Source organism: Loxodonta africana, chromosome 1, assembly GCF_030014295.1.
Source record: "Loxodonta africana isolate mLoxAfr1 chromosome 1, mLoxAfr1.hap2, whole genome shotgun sequence".
NCBI lineage: Eukaryota > Metazoa > Chordata > Mammalia > Proboscidea > Elephantidae > Loxodonta > Loxodonta africana.
In genome coordinates this window covers 218,799,924-218,820,161 of record NC_087342.1, presented here as the reverse complement: position 1 = coordinate 218,820,161, position 20,238 = coordinate 218,799,924, and the positions used below count along the sequence as shown (strand labels likewise).

General features: G+C 46.8%; 1 protein-coding gene across 8 annotated transcripts in view; it reads left to right on the top strand.

Annotated features, from left to right (window-relative positions):
• Positions 1 to 19,746, top strand: part of ZC3H12D (zinc finger CCCH-type containing 12D) — a 52,689-nt gene extending 32,943 nt beyond the window's left edge. For all 8 annotated transcript variants that reach the window (XM_003403971.3, XM_023549648.2, XM_023549607.2 and 5 more), the window contains 4 exons: positions 7,331 to 7,470; positions 12,653 to 12,887; positions 16,288 to 16,394; positions 17,511 to 19,746. In XM_003403971.3, coding sequence (XP_003404019.2) covers positions 7,331 to 7,470; positions 12,653 to 12,887; positions 16,288 to 16,394; positions 17,511 to 18,388 — 1,360 coding nt within the window. In that variant the 3' untranslated portion in view covers positions 18,389 to 19,746. The remainder of the gene's footprint in view (positions 1 to 7,330; positions 7,471 to 12,652; positions 12,888 to 16,287; positions 16,395 to 17,510) is intronic.
• Positions 19,747 to 20,238: the final 492 nt, after the last annotated feature.

The following is a 20,238-nucleotide window of genomic DNA, read 5'->3' as shown; positions in this document are numbered from 1 at the left end:
AGGAGTTTTATTGTGGAATAATACAGCTGGAGCTGGGCAGCGCCAAGTAAAATTAGAAAGCATTCCTCCTTTTGTGTGGAGTCAGAGGTTTTTATTAATAGAGAAAAAAGGAAAGGTAGGGGGTTAATGATTGATTATAGATAAGATCAGCTTCAGCTTTGGAGTCCTTTGAAATGTGAAGGCCAGCCATTTGGCTAGGAGGGAGTGAGATACTCCCTACATGAGCAGTGCCAGCCAGTTCTGTTAAACAAGATTGCAGCCATAAACATTTTCTTCCCAGAAACAAACTATTTACATCCTGACACATTTCTTTCCATGAACAAATGGTTTACATCATGACCTTTTGCTTCCTGGGAATGCATGTTACCCCACCATTCTTACTTCCCGGCATGAGTGCCTCCGTCTTGAAACTTTCCGTTTACAGGGTCTTGGACCCACACTGGGCTCTGCTGCCCTCCCTCTAGGATAGAGAACACAGAGGCATCCTTGGTCCCATTTGGCCTTTTCAGGAGACACGCTGGCTTCAAGTGCCTCCTTATGGGGTCCTATTTTTCTGTACCCCAGCCTTGGACAATCCATCAGTCCTCAGGAACAATCCATCAGCCCTCAGGGCATGGAAAGAGTCCAAGGGTGTTGTTTTGGGGCTATTTATCTGGCACTTTTCTCCAAGGTAACCCTGTAGTTCCAAAGCCCTGTTAGATGCTGAAACTAGGATTTCTCTGAGGGGCTTGCAAGCTGCCCAGGCTCTGTTGAGGAATGAGCCTTCAGCCTCCTTTTTGCGCCTGTCTTGATGCTTGTATGACTCCTCCTCCTCTTTTCGCTCAGCTGTAATAGGGTGGGGGGTGAGGGATAGGGAGGGGGAAGGGCCCTGGTGATTGACCTTCTCATTCTCCCTCCATCTTTTTTTTTTCCCCCCAACTTCCACTGGAGTGGAGGGGACTAGCTTTCACTTCCTCTTCCCTTTTAATACAGACATTCTCACTGATACCTTCTTAACTGTTTGCAAAAGCCTCATAGCTCAGCCTCAGTGACGAAAGTGATATTTTCTGGAAGGAACTTCAGATCTAGGCAGCTAGACGATGCTCATCATATGTTACTGGAGCTAAGGGAATTTAGAAAATTCACTTAAACCATGAACTGCCAGAAGAAGAACAAAGCTGTCTTAGAAAAAGTACAGTCAGAATGCTCCTTAGAAGCAAGGATAGCAGGACTTCATCTCACATACTTTGGACATGTTATCAGGAGAGACGAGTCCCTGGACAAGGACATCATGCATGGTAAAGTAGAGGGTCAGAGAAAAAGAGGAAGACCCTCAATAAGATGGATTGACACAGAGGCTGCAACAATGGGCTCAAGCATAACAATGATTGTGAGGATGGCACAAGACAGGGCAGTGTTTTGTTCTGTTGTGCATAGGGTCCTGTGAGTCAAGAACCGACTCAATGACACCTAACAACAACCTCTACCTTCACAAAGCCTGACTTGATTAGCATTTCTAAAGACCCCCTGTAACTATTCCTAATACTAGATGCCTCTGGGAGAAAACCAGGAAAGGTCACGCACAAGATAAGTACAGAAATATCATTTTTTAAAACTATTTTATTGTATTTTTGGTGAAAGTTTATAGAGCAAATTAAGTTCCCATTGAACAATTTCTGAACATATTGTACAGTGACATTGGTTACATTTTTCACAATGTGTTAGCATTTTTATTTTTTCCATTCTGGTGGTTCTGTTCCCATTAATCTAGTTTCCCTGTCCCCCCCTTACTTTCCCATCTCTGGGCTTTAGAGTAAATATTGACCGTTTGGTGTCATATAGATGATTATCTAAGGGAGCACAGTACTCATGGGTGAGTGATATGGTTTATTTTATGAGCCCATCTATTATTTGGCTGAAAGTTTACCTCTGAGAGTGGCTTCAGTTCCAAGTTTAAAGAGTATCTCAGGGCAAAAGTCTTGGGAGATCTTTAGTCTCTACCAGTTCAGGAAATCTAGTCTTTTTTTTTTTTTAAGGAGTTTGAGGTTTGTTCTACATTTTTCTCCCATTGTATCTGGGACCATCTATTATGTCCCTGGTTAGAATGGTTGTTAGTAGCAGCCGGGCACCATCTAGTTTTTCTGGTGTTAGGCTAAATTAGGCTGTGGTTCATGAGAGCTGGTAGTCCTGTAGACTAGTTCTTCTTTGAGCCTTTTGTTTCCTTCTTTCTCTTTTGCTTCAGATGAGTATAGACCAATAGTTGTCTCTTAGACGGCCTTTTGTGAGCTTTTAAGACCCCAGGTGCTAGAATGTAGAACAATGTCTTTATGAACTATGCTATGGCAATTGACTGAGCTGTCCTCCAAAAGTATGGTCCCAAGCCTTCAAACACAGTAAAACAAACCCATAAGGTGTTTGGTTATGTCTAGGAAGTATCTGCAACTGTGCCCCCGTGTGCCTTATTATATGTATGAATATATATGCATGTACCTATACATCCACACCCATATACTCACATGTGCGTTCCTATACACATAAAAAAAAAAAAAATTTTTTTATGCGTACATATTCACCTATGTAATCACACAGATTTTTTGGTTGTTATTACTGTTGTTGCAAAATTGTATGTTATAGCACTTACCAAAATTGTCCCTTATTCTTGTGTACTTCTTAGTGTCATCATTTATTTTGGTCAAGTTGTGCATACTTAACCCATATTGAGTATTGCCTTTCCCATCACCAAAAATAACAAGTGGCTACTATCTGGAAAGTCATTCCCCCTCCCTCACCCTCTCATCCCTGGTAACCATCAAAGAGTGTTGCTTTCTGTGTGTATACTTATTCTTGTCTTTTTATAAAAGTGAGACCATGCAATATTTGTCCTTTTATGATTGATTTCTTTCACTCAGCATAATGTCCTCCAGATTTGTACGTTATAATATGTTTTGAGAACTCATCATTATTTTTTATAGTATCCCGTTGTATGTATGTACCACTGTTTGATTATCCATTCATTTGTTGATGGGCACTTCAGTTGTTTCCATTCTTTTGCTATTGTGAATAATGCTGCAATGAACATAGGTGTGCATATGTCTATTGGTGTCACTGCTATTAGATCTCTAGGATATAGACCTAGGAGTGGGATTGCTGGATTGTAAGGTATTTCTAGTAGTACCTTTTTGAGGAAGTGCCATACCATTTTCCAGCAGTACATAGGAGTTCCAATCTCCCAGCAGCCTTGCCAGCATTTTTTTTTTTTTGATCAGTGCCATTTTTGCAGGGGTGAGATGATATCTCATTGTAGTTTTGATTTGCATCTCTCTAATAGCTAATGATCTTGAGCATCATTGTTTGTTAACCTCCTGAATGACCTTTTTGGTAATGTGTCCGTTCATGTCCTTTGCCCATTTTTTAATTGGATTATTTGTCTTTTTATTGTTGAGTTGTTGAAGTTTTCTATATATTTTGGAGATTAAACCCTTATCAGATATGTCATTCTCAAAGATTTTTTCCTAGTCTGTAGGTCCTCTTTTTACTCTTTTAATGAGCATAAGTATTTAATTTTTAGGAGGTCCCAGTTATATGATTTGTCTTCTGTTGTTCATGTATTTGTAGTTGTGTTTAGTAGTCTACTTCTACAAAAAATTATGTCCCCTACTTCTGCTCCTATGTTATCATTCAGGAACTTTATCGTTTTAGCTTTCACATTTAGGTCTTTGATCCATTTTGAGTTAGTTTTTGTGTATGGTATGAGGTATGGATCCTGTTCATTCTTCTGCAAATGGATATACAGTTTTGCCAGCACCATTTATTAAAGAGACTGTTTCCTTCCCGTTGAATGGACTTTGACCCCTTATAGAAAATCATCTTCCATAGATGGATGGGTTTATTTCTGGGTTCTTGGTTCTATTCCATTGGTCTAAGTGTCTGTAATTGTACCAGTCTGTACAGTATGTTTTGAGATTGGGAAGTATGAGGCCTCCTACTTTATTCTTCTCCAATATTGTTTTGTTTTGACTATTTGGGGCCTCTCTCCCTTCCATATAAAGTTTTTGCATTTCAGTAACGAATTGTTGGGATTTGGATCAGGATTGCATTATATCTATAGATTATTTTGGGTGTTATTGACATTTTCACAATGTTAAATGTTCCAGTCTGTAAGCATGGAAGAAATACAGTTTTAAAGCATGACACTCATCTAGATATGGGCCACTGGCTTCAGGCCAGGTTTCTTGGGAGAGGCTAGGAGTGTGATGGTAATGGTCTTGTTTTCTAGTACTGCTGTAACACAAAATGCCACAAATAGGTGGCTTTAAAGAACAGAAATTAATTTTCTCACTGTTCAGGAGGCTAGAAGTCCGAATTCAGGGTGTGGCTCTAGGGGGAGGACCTTCCTTGTCGGGAGCCCTGGGAGTTCCCAGGAGTCCCTTGGAGTTCCTTGGCATTCTTTTGTTTGTAGACAATCCTCAGATGGCATCTGCCTTCCCCTGTTTGTGTGTCTCTGTGTCTAGTCTGGTCTTTTTATAACTCAGAAGTGATTAGGTTTAGGATCCACCCTACACTGGTATGACCTCATTAAAATATCAAAAGAAAGCCCCTATTTCCAAATAGGATCACATCCACAGGTACAAGGGCCGGGAATTAACACATATTTTGGGGCAACACAGTTCAATCCATAGCTGTGACCCATGGCTGTGTAAAAAGGGATCCCTTCCTCCCTCTGCTGCCTCACATTGTATAACTCTCCCCTTTGCCCACTTGATAAATTCCAGTCACACTGTCCTCTTTTTGATCCCTAGAACATGCCAAGTCTCTCCTGTGTCAGGGCCTTTGCCTGGGCTGCTGCTCTTCCAGGTGCTTACAAGGCGGGTTTCTTCTCAGCCATTCATTATTCAACAAATGTTCATTGGTGTTGTTGTTAGGTGCCATCGAGTCAGTTTCAACTCATAGCGACCCTATGTACAACAGAATGAAACATTGGCTGGTCTTGTGCCATCCTTAAAATTGTTAAGCTTGAGTCCATTGTTGCAACCACTGTATCAGTCCATCTCCTTCAGAGTCTTCCTCTTTTTTGCTGACCCTCTACTTTACCAAGCATGATGCCCTTCTCCAGGGACTGATTGCTCCTAATAACATGTCCGAAGTATGTGAGATGTAGTCTCACCATCCTCGCTTCTAAGGTGCATTCTGGCTGTATTTCTTCCAAGACAGATTTGTTCGTTCTTTTGGCAGTCTATGTTATATTCAATATTCTTCAGCAACACCATAATTCAAAGGCATCAGTTCTTCTTTGGTATTCCTTATTCATTGTCCAGCTTTTGCGTGCATATGAGGTGATTGAAAACACCATGGCTTGGATCAGGCACACCTTAGTCTTCAAGGTGACATCTTTGCTTTTTAACATTTTAAAGAGGTCTTTTGCAACAGATTTGCTCAATGTTCATTGAGCCCTTAGGCACTGTGCTAAGCACTGGAGCCCTGGTGGAGCAGTGGTTGAAAGGTCGGCTGCTAACCAAAAGACTGGCAGTTTGAATCCACCGGCTATTCCTTGGAAACCCTAGAGGTGGTTCTACTCTGTCCTATAGGGTTGCTGAGTTGGAATTGATTAGACAGCAATGGTTTTGTTTGTTTGTTTTTTTGGTGCTAGGCACTGGGAATTCAATGGTGAGCCAAGGGAACTCGTTATCATTAGGCAGGGGCGGGAGGAGGGGAGTGTGACCCAATTCAAATCATCCTACCAATCAGTATCCTTTCGAGCTTGTAATAGGGGACCTCTGTCTAGGAGGCCCTGGATGCTTTAGTGAGGAAGTGAAGATAAGGCTGAAACCTGAAGGAAGAAAAGGAGCTAACTGGACTCAGAGGGGAAGAAGCTGGTGCAAAGGCCCTTTGGTGGGAGTGGAGGAAGGATAAAAGGCTGAAGGGAAGACAGGCAGCTGGACAGGAGCAGTGGGGAGAATTGTTTACTCTTGAGGCCAGACTGTGTCCCATCCATGGCTAAATCTAATTGCTTTACCTTCTCAGTATCTCAGATCTACCCACCTGTGTCCCTCTCCAGCACAGTCCCACTGACCCCCACTGACTAGATCTGAGGGATGTTTTCAGACTTCATCAGCCATTCTCAGCAGCATTCAACTACCTCCTTCCCTTGGCTTCCATGATGCAGCAGTCTTCTGGTTTTCTTTCTACTTCTCTCAAAGATCCTTTTCTGTCTCATATGATTGTCTTACTCTATCTGAAACCAACTACTAAATTTTAGAGCTCCCCAAAGTCCAGCCCTAGGCAACTTACTCTGTCCCCAGGCAATCAGTCAATTCTATCTACACTGTGGCTTTAATTGTGGCTTAAACACAGATGACTCACAGATTTTATTGCCAAGACCTCTCCTCTGAACCCTTGCTGGTTTTTGAACATTTCCACTTAGAGGTCACAGAGGCTCCTCCAACTCATTATGTGTCCAAAACCAAACTTGTGATCTTTTGCTTTAAAGCCTATCCCCTGTCTCAGTGAATGGCCCACCATCCAACTATATAAGCCAGAGATCTGGAAGCATCCACAATGGCTTCTTCTCCATCACCCCCATATCCAATCAATCACCAAGTTCTGGAGATTTTACCTTATAAATATCCCTCAACTTCACCTACTTTATCATCTACCACCAGCAAGTCTCTGTCATTTATTGCTTTGACTACTACATTTATTGTTTTGACCACTACATTTCTTGCTTCTTAACTGGCACCCCACACCCACAACTGCTCCCTTCCAATTTATTCTCCTCTCTGCTGCCACAGTGAGCTATTGGAAGCATAAACCTGGTACATCACATCACACTTATCCCCAATCTTAAAATCCTCCCATGACTTCTCACGTCTTTTCAGAGAGAGAGAAAAATGTTTAATAAGGCCCACAAGGCCCTGCCTGGTCTTAAAATTCCTTTTGCACTACTCTCCTCTCACTGACTCCACTGATGTCTTTGATGGAACTTGTGAGACACATTGGCCTCCTTGCTTGGACTTGGGAAACCCAATAACACATTTCTACTCATCTCTTAGGGTGACAGCTACTCTTTTCCATTTTATGTTGATCCTTATTAGCTTCAGTTAATGAGAGGATCATGTGTACTAATCCTTGGAATTCACTCTCCTTGGAACTCGAGACCCCTCTACATATTTATCACAAGCTACAGTCTTCTAGTTAAAGGGATATATTATGTGCAAAGAATGAACTATTTTTAAAATCCAGATTTACCTGGCTCCCTCTTGATTATATGACTGTGATCCAGAATATTCCCAGGGGATCACTGTTTAGGAATCCTTTCTATGCCTCTACAGATTTCTTTATTTTTCCCTTGTAGCCATGGAAATAAAGAAGCCTTCTCTTGCCGGGGAATCCAGCTGGCTGTGGACTGGTTCAGGGACAGAGGACACACCTCCATCAAGGTTTTTGTCCCATCCTGGAGGAAAGAACCATCAAGATCTGATACCCCTATTAGAGGTATGCTGGAGCAGAGATATGCTCAAGTGGTTATCCACCTTTCCTCGGTAGTACTCCTCACAACTGCAGCCAAGTATCTGTTTGATTATTTGTTTAATGGTGTCTTCTTTCCTTGCTGGACTCTAAGCTCCATGAATGCACTGACTATGGATGTTCACTCTAAGCTCTAGCACCCAGCATAGTACCTGGCATAGTGTAGGTGTTCAATAAATAGTTGTTGAATAGATGAATGAACAAATTACTCCACCTTCTAGTGTCAACAATCAAGCTTAAAAATAATCATGTCTCATGACTTTTAACACTCCACGGAAAGATTGGATCTGCATCCCACCCCTAATAAGTTCACCCCTAATACATTCAGTCAGGTAATGTTTATTTAATGAATACCAAGTCCAATCCCTTCATTTAAAAAAAGAGAAAAAAGAAGAAAGAACTGAGACCCACTGAATTCTTTATTTTTAATTCTTGTATCAGAATATTTTAAGCACACATAATACAAAGCTCTGGTTTAAAGAGTATTTTGTTTGTTTTTTTGCTTTCTGTATGAGAAGTCAGGTGCTAAGCTGTTGTTGGTATTGTTTCAGCACATCAAAGATGGTGGGGTTGGCCTCTTTGTGATTCTGCGAGATTTTCTTCTGGCCTCTTACCAAAGATTTGTTTGCTTTCTTTTGTTTTGTTTTTATTTTGTCAGTGGCTACCAATTGCTTTGTCTTCTCTGTCTGTTTCTTTCTTTTTAAAATAAAACGCTGTTCTTGTTTTATGGATGCAGTATCTTCTTGAGTATTTCTCTACCAATATACATTTGAGAGGGCGGTGGTGGTTCAGTGGTAGAATTCTCACCTTCCGTTCAGGAGACTCGGGTTCAATTCCTGATCAATGCATCTCAAGTGCAGCCCCACTCATCTGTCAGTGGGCGTTTGCGTGTTGCTGTGATGCTGAACATGTTTCAGTGGAGCTTCCAAACTAAGACAGACTAGGAGGAAAGGCCTGGCAATCTGCTTCCAAAAATCAGCCAGTGAAAACCCTATGAACCACAACATTCCAGTCCTGTTGTGCATAGGGTCCCCTTGAGTTGGGAGCCAATTCCATGGCAGCTAACAACAACAATATAGACTTAAAAAAAAAAAGTTCTCTTAAGTTCCATGAATCACATATATTTTTTCTGAGGTCATTTCTCTTTGTTCATCTTAGTTCCCTCTTTTTTTTGTGTGCTGTTGGGTCTTCGTCTCAAAAGTCTGATGATCTTGGTTGTCAGTTTTTATTTGTGAATAAAGAATCAGATTGGTTAAATATATATATCACTGCATGGGCTTTTCCTCCTAGTATGTGGATCTTTCCCTGAATGGCAGGGCTGACCATTTGTGGTGACTGGCAGAGTTCACGTTAGCACACCCCAGCTTGGAATAGGTAGGTAGCTGGGCACCTCTGCCCAACATAGTCTAAGGCCAACATGATGATAGTTTTACTCTAGGCAGTCAGTAGCCATACTAGGAGCCTTCCCCCTTCCTAGATATATCTTCCTGTTCTTTGTGGTGGTTTTAGCCCACGGGTAGGAAAAGAGTGGTGTTCCAGACTCCTGGACACAGCTGCTCCATAGGCGGTCCTTCTATTAGTCATCCTGATTCTGCCTGACTCCCCTTTCCCTCTCCGCAGGCTTCTGGGACTTTTCAGGAAAAATGGCTTCCACCTCACGTCAGCCTTTTACACACATTCTGGGCTGTGGCTCCCTCTGCACCGAGTTATCTATCAATATGATCCCACCTGCTTTCTGTCTTCCTAAAATTTGTCAAAATCCTGGGTTTGCTGCTATCCCCAAGCCTATTTTTAATGTGATTATAGGTTTCTCTCCCCTTTTCGAACTTCTTTGCTGTCATTTTAGTGGAGTTTTAAGAAGGAGGGAGGATAAATATTTGTGTTCAGTTCTCCATTGTGAACTGGTTTCCCCAAATAATTTTTTATGGTCTTAATATGGAGAATGGTGGCTTTCAACAGTTGTGCAATATTTAAATATATCTTGGGTAAAGAGAAGGGAAATTATTTAGGGGTAGAGAAGGAATTTTTAAATAAGCCACAAGCCTATGGGGAAAAGATGACTGAATTTGACTACATTAAAATAAAAGCTTCTGTTCATTAGTCGATACCATAAAAATATGTAAAGACAAGTCTCAAACTGGGAGAGGTCATGTATTACTGACAAAGGATTACTGTCCAGAATCTATAGAGAACTCTTCCAAATTAGTAAGGCAAAGACAAAGAACCCACAGAAAGATAGGCTAAAGTATGAATAGGCCTTTCACAGAAGAGAAAACATAAATGGCCAATAAGCATGTGAAAAGATGCTCAATCCCATCAGTAACCAGAGAAATGCAAAATCAAACCACAGTAAGAGGCTAATTTACACCCACCAGCTTGGCAAAAATTCAAAAGTCTAAAAATTCCAAGTGTTGGCAAAACCCAAAAAACCAAACCCATTGCCAAAGAGTTGATTCTGTCTCAGTTGTCCTATATGCTGTGTTGTGTATGTAAGTGGGTACAACCTCTTTGGAAAACAATATGGCATTATTTTACAAAGTGCCCTTCCCTATAACTTAGCACTATCCACTCCTAGAGATAGATATACCCACCCCAGTGCCTCAGAGAAACTCTGACACTTCTGTACCAGTAGAGTTGCATGCAAAACTAATACCAATGAACTTAACGCAATGTTAAACGAAAAAAGCAAGTTGTGTGTATGTACAGTATGATTCCATTGATGTAAAGTCTAAAGGTTCATTTCACATTAGAAGTGGTTCTTTTGGGGGGTACATACCTTTGTGGGTTTTTTATTTTTGCCTTTTTAAGGGTTTTTTTTTAATTGTGGTAAAAATATATGTAACACATTTGCCAATTCAACTCACATATATGTGTTTTAAAAATGAAAACAAGGGAATTACAAACACAGAGTTCTAAAAACTGGTTATCCTCAGGGGAATGGAGAGCAATACAAACTGGGAGGGGCAATGGGGACCTCGCAAGTGTGTGCCATGCTCTCTTCTTTCTCAAAGGGAGTGGTACCAACGTGCCATTCTTTTTATTACTCTTTGTAACACCTATGTATTATGCAATTTTTAAAGCCTGGGATCCATGTCATATAGGAAAAGACAACATTTGCCAGAAGAAACAATTTATGAAGAATTATGGTAATACTATTACAAGTTCTGAGTAACTATCATGTATAGAGGGATTTTCTTTGTATATGTTCCAAGGCAAAATGCAAATCAGAGCAGACCTTCCAAGGGTGACATTTCTGCTCCTGATAAGAAAGACCTTGTGAAATTTGTACCATCTGATATATGTTCAGGGTCTTACTAATTTTCATTAAGCTCTCACACACATGAGCTTATTCAATGTGTAGTAAGTAAAGAAGGCATTAGTATCCTCATTTTATAAATGTAAAACCTAAGGTTGAAAGAGAGGTAAGACACTCAAGACCTTGGGCTAAGACCAGAGTGTAGGCTGTTAGATTATTTTTTTCCCCAAAATTTATTTTATTTATTTTTTATTGTTGTTGAGAATATACACAGTAGAACTTAAACCAATTTGACAATTTCTACATGTACAATTCAGTGACATTGATTACATTCTTCGACTTGTGCAACCATTCTCAGCTTCCTTTTCTGGGTTGTTCCTCCCTCATTAACATAAAACTCTCCCCCCCCAAGTTTCTTATCTAATCTTTCGACTTGCTGTTGTCAGTTTGAGATAGATCTTAAAAGAGCACAATGCTCAAGGCAGACATTCTTTACTAATTAAGCTAAACTATTGTTTTTAGTTTGGAAACCCTGGTGGCGTAGTGGTTAAGTGCTATGGCTGCTAAGCAAGAGGTCGGCTGTTCGAATCCGCCAGGCGCTGCTTGGAAACTCTATGGGGCAGTTCTACTCTGTCCTATGGGGTCACTGTGAGTTGGAATTGACTCGATGGCACTGGGTTTTTTGGTATTGTTTGGTTTAAAGAAGACTTCAGAGGATATTTTTGGTTTAAGCTTTAAGTTTTAAAGATTATCTCAGGGCAGTAGTTTCAGGGTTCATCCAGCCTCCTTGGCTCCAGAAAGTCTGTAGTCCATGAGAATTTGAAATTCTGCTCTAATTTTTCCCCCTTTTGATGAGGATTCTTATAGATTTTTCGATCAAAACCATCTAGTTCTTCTGGTCTCATGGCAAAGGAGGCAGTTGTTCATGGAGGCAGTTATCCACACATTCCATATCCTCCTCCTATTCCTGACTCTCCTTCTTCCTCTGTTGCTCCAGGTGAATAGAAACCAATTCGGGCTGTTAGATTCTTAATCCTGGGCTCTTCCTATTACATTTTTTCTGTCTGAGAGAGATGTCAGTTACAAATACTCCAGTCTTGAATGTGCCTCAAGCAAATTCCTGAAATGGGGGAGGGAGGGGAGACAGACCAGTGGCTCTCAGCCAAGGCTCCCCTCAGGACACCTTTCCAGGTATATGTAAGGTTCCCGATAATCCCTATGGCACATTGCTGGATTCCAGTAAAAATATGAATGTCTTTCTCCTGGAGAAGGCCTCTTGTGTCTACTATGGTGGGATCCTAGTTCTTTGATGGGGAATTGTGGCAGGTAACCATCAAAAGGACAAGAGCTGGGGCTTCAGTTTTCCTTCTGCAGTTATCCTGGTTGTCAGGGACCATACTCTGGATTCCTATCATGACTAACCAGTTGGCATCAATCAGTTCGGACTCTTGGTGACCCAAGGTGTGTCAGAGTAGAACCATGCTCCATAGGGTTTGTAATGACTGATTTCTCAAAAGTAAATCGCCAGGCCTTTCTTCCCAGACACGTCTGGGTGGACTGAACCTCCAACCTTCCTGCTAGCAGCCAAGCGTTTTAACCATTTGCAGCACCCAGGGCTTCCTTGTCAAGACATAGGCAGGACAGAAGCTGAGAGATTCCTAGACCTCTGGCCCCTGGTAAATTCCACACAAAACAGTGAAAGACGTGAACATTATGGTGGGAGAAAACCCTCCCCGGCCCCCCTCTGACCTGCGGTGGTGGATGCGGGACCTGGCTCGGGGAGGACCTCTGGGCTGTGGGGAAGGAGCTGTGCTCCGCCGTTCCGGGTGGCTCTGGGATGGTGGCCGTCCGGGAAGGCAGTGCGTGCAGCCCCGTCTGCCCTGTGGCCCCCAGAGCGCCATGTGCTGGAGGAGCTGGAGCGGGAGGCGGTGCTGGTGTACACCCCGTCCCGCAGGGTGAGCGGCAAGCGGGTGGTCTGCTACGACGACCGCTACATCGTGAAGTTGGCCTACGAGCAGGACGGCGTCATCGTCTCCAACGACAACTACCGAGACCTGCAGAGCGAGAACCCCGAGTGGAAGTGGTTCATCGAGCAGAGGCTGCTGATGTTCTCCTTCGTCAACGACAGGTACACGGCGGCGAGCGGGGGTCCTGACGCGGGTAGGGCGGTGGTGGGGGTGACCAGCAGGAAGCCACTCCGGGGGGCCTAGGCAAAGAGGGTGGGGAACAAGGTAAGTACCCCGGTCCCAGAGACGGAGCCGCACAGTCGTCTCTGGCCCTCACCTTTTCTCTCTTCCTTGTTGGCATTTTCCCAACAGGGCTGCTTTATCCCGACGGTCCCTGACCTGTCCTGACATCCCCAAGCCCACCGTTATCTGACTCAGCACTGAGTTGCCCAACAGGTGGACCAAACTTGTGCAGAGAGCGCCATAAACTTATTTTTGAAAAGAAACTAATACTTCAGATCGGAGCATTGAAAAAAATCACCATGGGGAAAAATCTGAACTTTGTTGCACTTTCTTTCCCTTATTTTGTGGTTTTGTCTTTTTATTTTAATTTGAATTCTCTGTGGGGTAGACAACATAACCTTTTCTGTGCTCTAGACTGTAAAGGTCTTAGCTTGCCTGGAACTGATTCCATCCCAACACCCCTAAATTCAGAGTTTTGAGAGCAGCTGCTTGGTCCACCTGTCCTCTAGACTGGTTCTCTGGGGTCAGGTCCACCCTGGACTCACCAGCTCTGGCTGGGGCAGGGAGGGGGGACAGAGTCACAAGACACAAACAGGTTAGCAGGTGCCAGGTGAGGTCCCCTAGGTGCAGCTAAGGTGGGGGAAGAAATGATTGGCGTGTCTGCTACAGACGTGCTTGAGCTTGCTGAGGGCAAACACAGGAGCCGGGCTGGGTGACCTCGGATGTGGAGACAGGAATAGTGTGGGGAGGTGGAGAGGGCACTTCTCAGTCAGCAAGCTGGGACATCACTCCCATTTCTATTTGTGTCCCAGGCAGTGGTAGCTCCACCTCCTACTGGGCTGTCCAAATGCATCTTGAGACAGGCTTCTCAAGGAGCTGAGGACTCCCTGAGGGCAGGGACTCTGCCTCATTTGCCATATCCCCGGTATGCCTGGCACATAATAACCAGTTGCTGACTCATGGCAACCCATGTGTGTCGGAGAAGGGCTCCATAGGGCTCTCAATAGCTGATTTTCTGGAAATAGATGCTAGGTTTTTCTTTGAGGCACCTCTGAGTGGACTTGAACCTCCAACCATTTGGTTAGCAGCCATGCATATTAACCTTTTACACCACCTAGGGACTCCCTGGCATGTAATGGGCATTCAGTAACTATTTGTAGATGAATGAATGAGTGAACGAGTAAGTGAATGAATGAATGAATGGTTGTGGCCCTGGGAAAGGGGATGGGGAGAGAGGAGAAGACACTGTCCTTTGGGACAGGCCACTTGCATTCACCAACCAGCTCCTTATCCCAAAGCTGGGGAGGCAGTGTGGTACATGTGGAGGAGGGTGGCTTTGAGCCACCGGATGAGGGTTTAAACTGAGACTCTGTCACTTGCTGACTGAGTCAGCGGGCAATCACTCACCCTCCCTGAAACAAACTGTCTTCTACTTGAAAAGGATTCATAACACTTTCCTCTGAGATGGTGGTGGGGGTTAGAGATAATTATACCCTAAGTGGTAGCAGTTATTCCCAGCCCCTGACCAGGACATGGTTCCCCCAGGGGACACTATTGCTCGCACGACCACCTGCCTCTGCAGCTTGGAGGTGGAGACCCCTCCTGAGCCCCAGGGCAGATGCTGTCCCAGAGTAGCCCCCACTGTCATGTCCAGATACACAGGCCAGCGGCTCCCACTGTCCAGTTTAGGCCCAGAGGGATCTGGCAAGCCTGGTAACTGTGTGTTCCAGAAAATGCTCTTGTGGTCTGATAGGCCATGGCTGTAACAGCCTGGGGCCTGGGCCAAATCCTTTTGACACACAGGCCACTGCTAAGGGCCTACCATCCCCCTGTGGGTGAGGGCACTCGCTCGGCGCCCTGGGCGCTTCCACAAGGCCCTCTTGGCACAGGAGGCTGCGGCCGGCTGAGGCCTGTGAGAGAGCAGGAGGTGAAGTCTTTGGAACTTGAATAACCGCACTGGCCGCTCCCAGATTCTTGGCCCAGGCCAAGCTCTGAGCAGACTGTGTAGCTGGGATCTGAGCCAGAGGCTGCACAGGACCCGGGATGGCCCAGCTTCCGGGACTGGGCTGGTCGGGGTCTGCAGGGTGGACCCCAAAATGACTCTTAGAGGGACACCAGCCCGGAAAACAGGCCCCCACTTGGAATCCACAGCCTGTCCAGAGAGCCTTGTCTGATCTGGATGGGTCTCCAGGGAACAAAAGTATTCATATAAAAAAGCAGATCTCGCTGAAGGAGGAGAGTTTTCCTTCTGAGGAATTTTGTTTTCCCTCTGAGCCTTGGGCACCTGCATATTCCCTGCCTTGCTGGGGCTTAATGCCAGGGAAGGGAGAGGGACAAGACAAAGGTTGGGAGAGTGTCAGAGAACAGCATGTGCAGAGTCAGGGTGCCCATGGGAGCTGAGACCAAACCCAGAGCCTCTGGGGGCTGCAGAGAGGTGGGCACCGGGGGTTGGCCTTGGAGCGAGGGCCCTGTGCTTCTTCACTGACCACCAACAGGTGCTTCGAACGCTCTGGTACTATCTGTCCATCACCCACACGTACCCAGAACTGTGTTAGGCACAGGGTGAGGTGCACTAGAAATGGGATATAAGCCTTGGGGAGCTCATCTGACTCGGAAACACTCTAGGAACTGTTTGTCAGCCCTGCGTGACTTCAAGCCTTTTCTTGAGGACCAGGAAGGCAGTGGAATCCCTGGGTGGCACAAACCTTGACTACTAACCAAAAGGTTGGTGGTTTGGATCCACCCAGAGGTGCCTTGGAAGAAAGGCCTGGTGATGGGATTCTGAAAAGTCACAACTTTGAAAACTCTACAGAGCACAGTTCTAATCTGCAACACGTGGAGGCGATTTGGTGGTTAGGAAGGCAGCTTTCAGATCAGGACCCAGGGGAGCCCTAGAGCAATTAGTCTTCAATTGCAGTGGATAAGATTCACCTCTGAGATTGTTAAAAAATGCAGATTCCTGGACAGTTTGAGATTCTAATTAAGCAGATGGGGTGTGGAACCTTGGAGCGTGCATTTTGTAAAACAAGCTCCCAGGTGGTGCAGCACTGACCCTACTGCCCTGACCCTCACCAGGGAAACCCCACACAGCCCAGGCAGCCAGCACCCTATGATTTGTGTTGGGCTCTATGTAAGGGCCCATGTGAAGGATGGGTTTTTTTTTTTTTTTGCTGCTTTAAAATGCTGTGAACCACCTCCCCTGCCCCTCCCCGGGGGCGGGAAGAGCCCAAGTTTAGGCCTGGGGCTGCCCTTAGCTCCGCTGGGTGGCCTAGGCCAGCTCTGCATATCAGTGTCAGTGGTGAGGCTGTTTTACTGTTGCCTCCCTGTTCTTGTTTCCAGGTTTATGCCTCCTGATGACCCCCTGGGCCGCCGCGGACCCACCCTGAGCAACTTTCTGAGCCGGAAGCCCAAGCCCCCGCCGCCGTCCTGGCAGCACTGCCCCTATGGTGGGTGGCACCCAATGCCCTGTGCACCCTGTTCAGGGACTGTGTCATGGGCAGCTTGGGCACAGTCACAACCACTGGCCTAGTGGTCAGCAGCCTGGCTTCTAACCCGGATTTTGCCCTTGACCAGCTGTGTGACCCTGGGAGAGGTAGCTTAACCTCTCTGGGCTGCAGTTTCCAGATAGGGCGATTGGAAGAAAATGCACTGACTTCATGGATGTCTGTTGCATGGAGCGTCTGTGAGGGCCAGATGCAGGGTCACACACAGGCCAAAGCTGTGTCCAGGCAGCAGGGAGGCTGTGGGAACCTCCAAGCTTCCCTTTCTCAGTCTCTTCACCTAGCACCCTGGCACCTATGTTCTCATCCTGTACCACCACCCTTAAGGACTTTGGCCAAGTAAGGATTTTATCCCTTCTGGGACGCCACCCTCTAGCCAGTTTTTTCACTAACTTTGCTTTGGCAAGTTATGTAATGTCCCGCGTCTTGGTTTTTGTGCCTACAGAAGCTCAACAAAGCCTTGGGTGCTATGCACAGTCACTTCTTGTTAGAATGGGGTGACCACACATACCTCCAGGCTGGCCCATCCCGCCCCTTTCACTCTCAAAAGTGCCCCACTTTGGATGAGAAATTATTTGGTCACCTTTGTGAGAACCTGCTGTACAGAGAGGGCAGTGGTTAGTACAAGGGCCTCAGTGGTGAAAACACAGGCAGCTGGCAGTAGAAGCCTATGGGCCACTATTCCCCACTCCCTGCCCCCCAAGGATGGCCCTATCCACAGATTCCCCGGGAAAGTGGACGTTGAAAGACGTTGGACCCAGAGGTTTGGTCTCAGTCCGTGGTCAGAAGGAGTTCCCAGACTGACACCCACTATTCCCAGCACTGGGGTTGGTGCCCACCACACCACGGCGGGCGGGGGGCATGCTGAAACCTCCCTAATCCCACACACACTGAGGGCACTTCTCCCCACTTCCAGGCAGGGCCCCAGTTCCGAGGCCTTTTGCCGGACTCTGCAGAGGTCAGGCGGCCTGCCGGGAGGGGGATAGCCCGAGCGCCCTGGGGCCGCACGGTCTCTACCCGCCCGAAGTCTCACCGGCGCCCTCTCTCCCCTGCCCTTTCCAGGCAAGAAATGCACCTACGGCATCAAGTGCAAGTTCTACCACCCGGAAAGGCCGCACCGCGCGCAGCTGGCCGTGGCCGACGAGCTGCGCGCCCAAACCCGTGCCTGGTACGGCGCGAGCGCCAGGGAGGAGCGGCTGCGGGGCGCGGGGGCGGTGGCCGGCAGGCCAGGGCAGAGCTCCCGGGGCGTCCCGACGCCAGCCCTGCCCGTGTCCCGGGCCCCCGGCGCGCATAGCCTCCCGCAGGCGCGGCCGGCCGCAGACTTGGCGGCCCTCGAAGGGCGCTTCTCTCGGCTAGCCGTCAGTGACGACCTGGGGCTGCTGGGGGTGCAATTCCCGGGCCCCAGCTGCGACCTCGCGCCGGGGCTGCGCTGTCCCGACTGGGTGCCCACTGGCGGCCTCGTCTCCGGGGCCCCGCCGTCCCCGCGGGCAGGACCTCCGTGTCCAGGGACGCCGGGGCTATCCCTGCCTAGCCTCCGGAGCCCCCAGGGTCCGTTCCCCCTTGGCGACCACGCAGCCCTGTCGAGCCCGCAGGGTGGATTCTGCCCCACCGACCTACAGAGTGACCTGCTTCCCGCTCGCAAGCAGCCCAAGGAGCCGTGGGTCCTTTCACAAGAGTTGGACCGTTTCCCGGGCCGCTCGGCCTGGGCAGAGTCGGGCTGGGGCGACTGCACCTTTGGGGAACCCTCTGGGTACGCGCCCACGGCTGCCGACTCTGTGTTAGACAAGCGCACCCAGGCGCGCACCGCGCTCTGCTGCCTCTTCCCGCCTGAGCAGGTAGACCGCGTGATGGCCTTGTTTCCTGCGCAGTCCGACATCACCAGGCTCATCCTCCTCATCCAGAGATTCCAACGGGCTGCTGCGCCGCTGGGAGACCCCTAAGGAAATCGTCCAAGGACTGAGAGTGGTGTTCGAAACGCTTCTGCAACGTGGGCTGAGTGGGCTGACAGTTACAAGCGTGGACCTGAGCCAGCCCACGCTGTAGGACACTGTTTACTTTAAAGATGGTCAGGGAAGCCTATTTCCTCATCCTTAGCAGCGCCCGTGGCGGCCCTTGGTGACCCTCACTGTCTCTGGCTGTGCTACGTGGAGGTCCACATTCTGGGGAAGAACGTTGACCACATCCCCGGTGGAGTGGTTTCTTACCGGATGGAAGACTACAAGCCCCATTGCAGCCCCAAGGGTTTGTGGGAAATAGTTCATGGCTGTTTTTGTCAAACTGCAAATGAGACTCACAGGAGGGTCGCAAAGTCAGTGTAGTGGGTCATCACCAGAAATGGAATGGGATGGGACAGTCGGAGCACACCGCAGGTAATAAGGCTAGGTATTATTTCCTAAAACTTTTGTTTGTTATCTATGTATATGCGTGCCTGTATACTGGTGGTAGCCATGTAAAATTTTCTTAATATGGGTCGTAGTCAAAAGTTTGAAAAAATACTGGTAAATGGTCTTGAATTTCATTGCATCAAATGATGTTTGAAATGTGTAGTCAGATGGCCAGTGGAGCTTTTGGTATCTCGAGGTTTTCATGTCTCTAACCCCACCCACGAGGGGAATCAGCGTTCTAACTTTGATGTCTGGGCTCCCCTGTCATTCTGAAATCTCATGGCTGTGCTCCCCTGTGGAGGTATGGCTGCACACTTCTTCCTGAGGGCTTGCCTCTGGGGCCTTCACCCCCTTTGAACATGCATACCACACACGTCCCACACACAGATGTCACATACACAGCACATACACACATACCGCGCTTCGTACACTTACCACACACACAGCACACAACCACACACACCACAAGTACCACACACAAATATCACACACACATCATACACACACCACACACACATCACACACTACACACACATTACACACATATACATCGTGCACGCACCATTCATACATACCACACACACTCCCCACACATCACACACAGGCACCGCACTCATACCATGCACAGAGACACAGACACCCATTCTTGGCTCAGGGCTAAGCACTCCCATTTTTTCAGCCGTGCATCATGGCGGTTTCTGGCACTGGAGCCTTCTAAGCCCATCTCACAGCTGAGCCAAGGCCTAGCAAGTCAGGACTTCTGCTCAGAAACCTCCAGTGGGCCATTAAGAGAGCTGGGATAAGCCTCAAGCCCAGAGTTGTATTGTCACCTTCCCCTATTGCTGTTTCTTCCAGCCAGCCACAGCTCTAAGTTTTGGGGGAAAAAAATGGAGAATGGGCCGAGCCATTCCCAACAGATAAGAAATGAGGGCAGTTAGCCAGGGTGGGGACCCCCGCCCACCCCCATTCTCAGGGGACTGTCGCGCCATTCCTGGGCATGATTCCAGCTCTCCAGGTCTCGGCTCATTTGTTAGTCAGGGAACTTGTTAGCTTGGCCATTCAGGGAATGTGTGAGGTGCTTACCTGTAGAAAACTAACCCCCGACTCTGTGAGCTTCCTGGGGTCTGGCAAAGGCAAGGAAGACTCTTTTTAGTTTATACTAGGCTGCCCGTAATGTAGGTACAGCCCAGGGGGCACCTCAAAAAATCCATTCCCAGCTCTTATTCATGGTAAGCATTGTTGTGTGCTGTCGAGTCGATTCTGACTGATAGCGACCCTATAGGACACAAATAACACTGGTATTGTGTTTCCCAGTGGTTCCTTTCATTTTTTTTTTAAAATAACTTTATTGTGGTAAAATATACATAACAAAAAATTTTAGCCAGTTTTAAGTGTACAATTCAGTG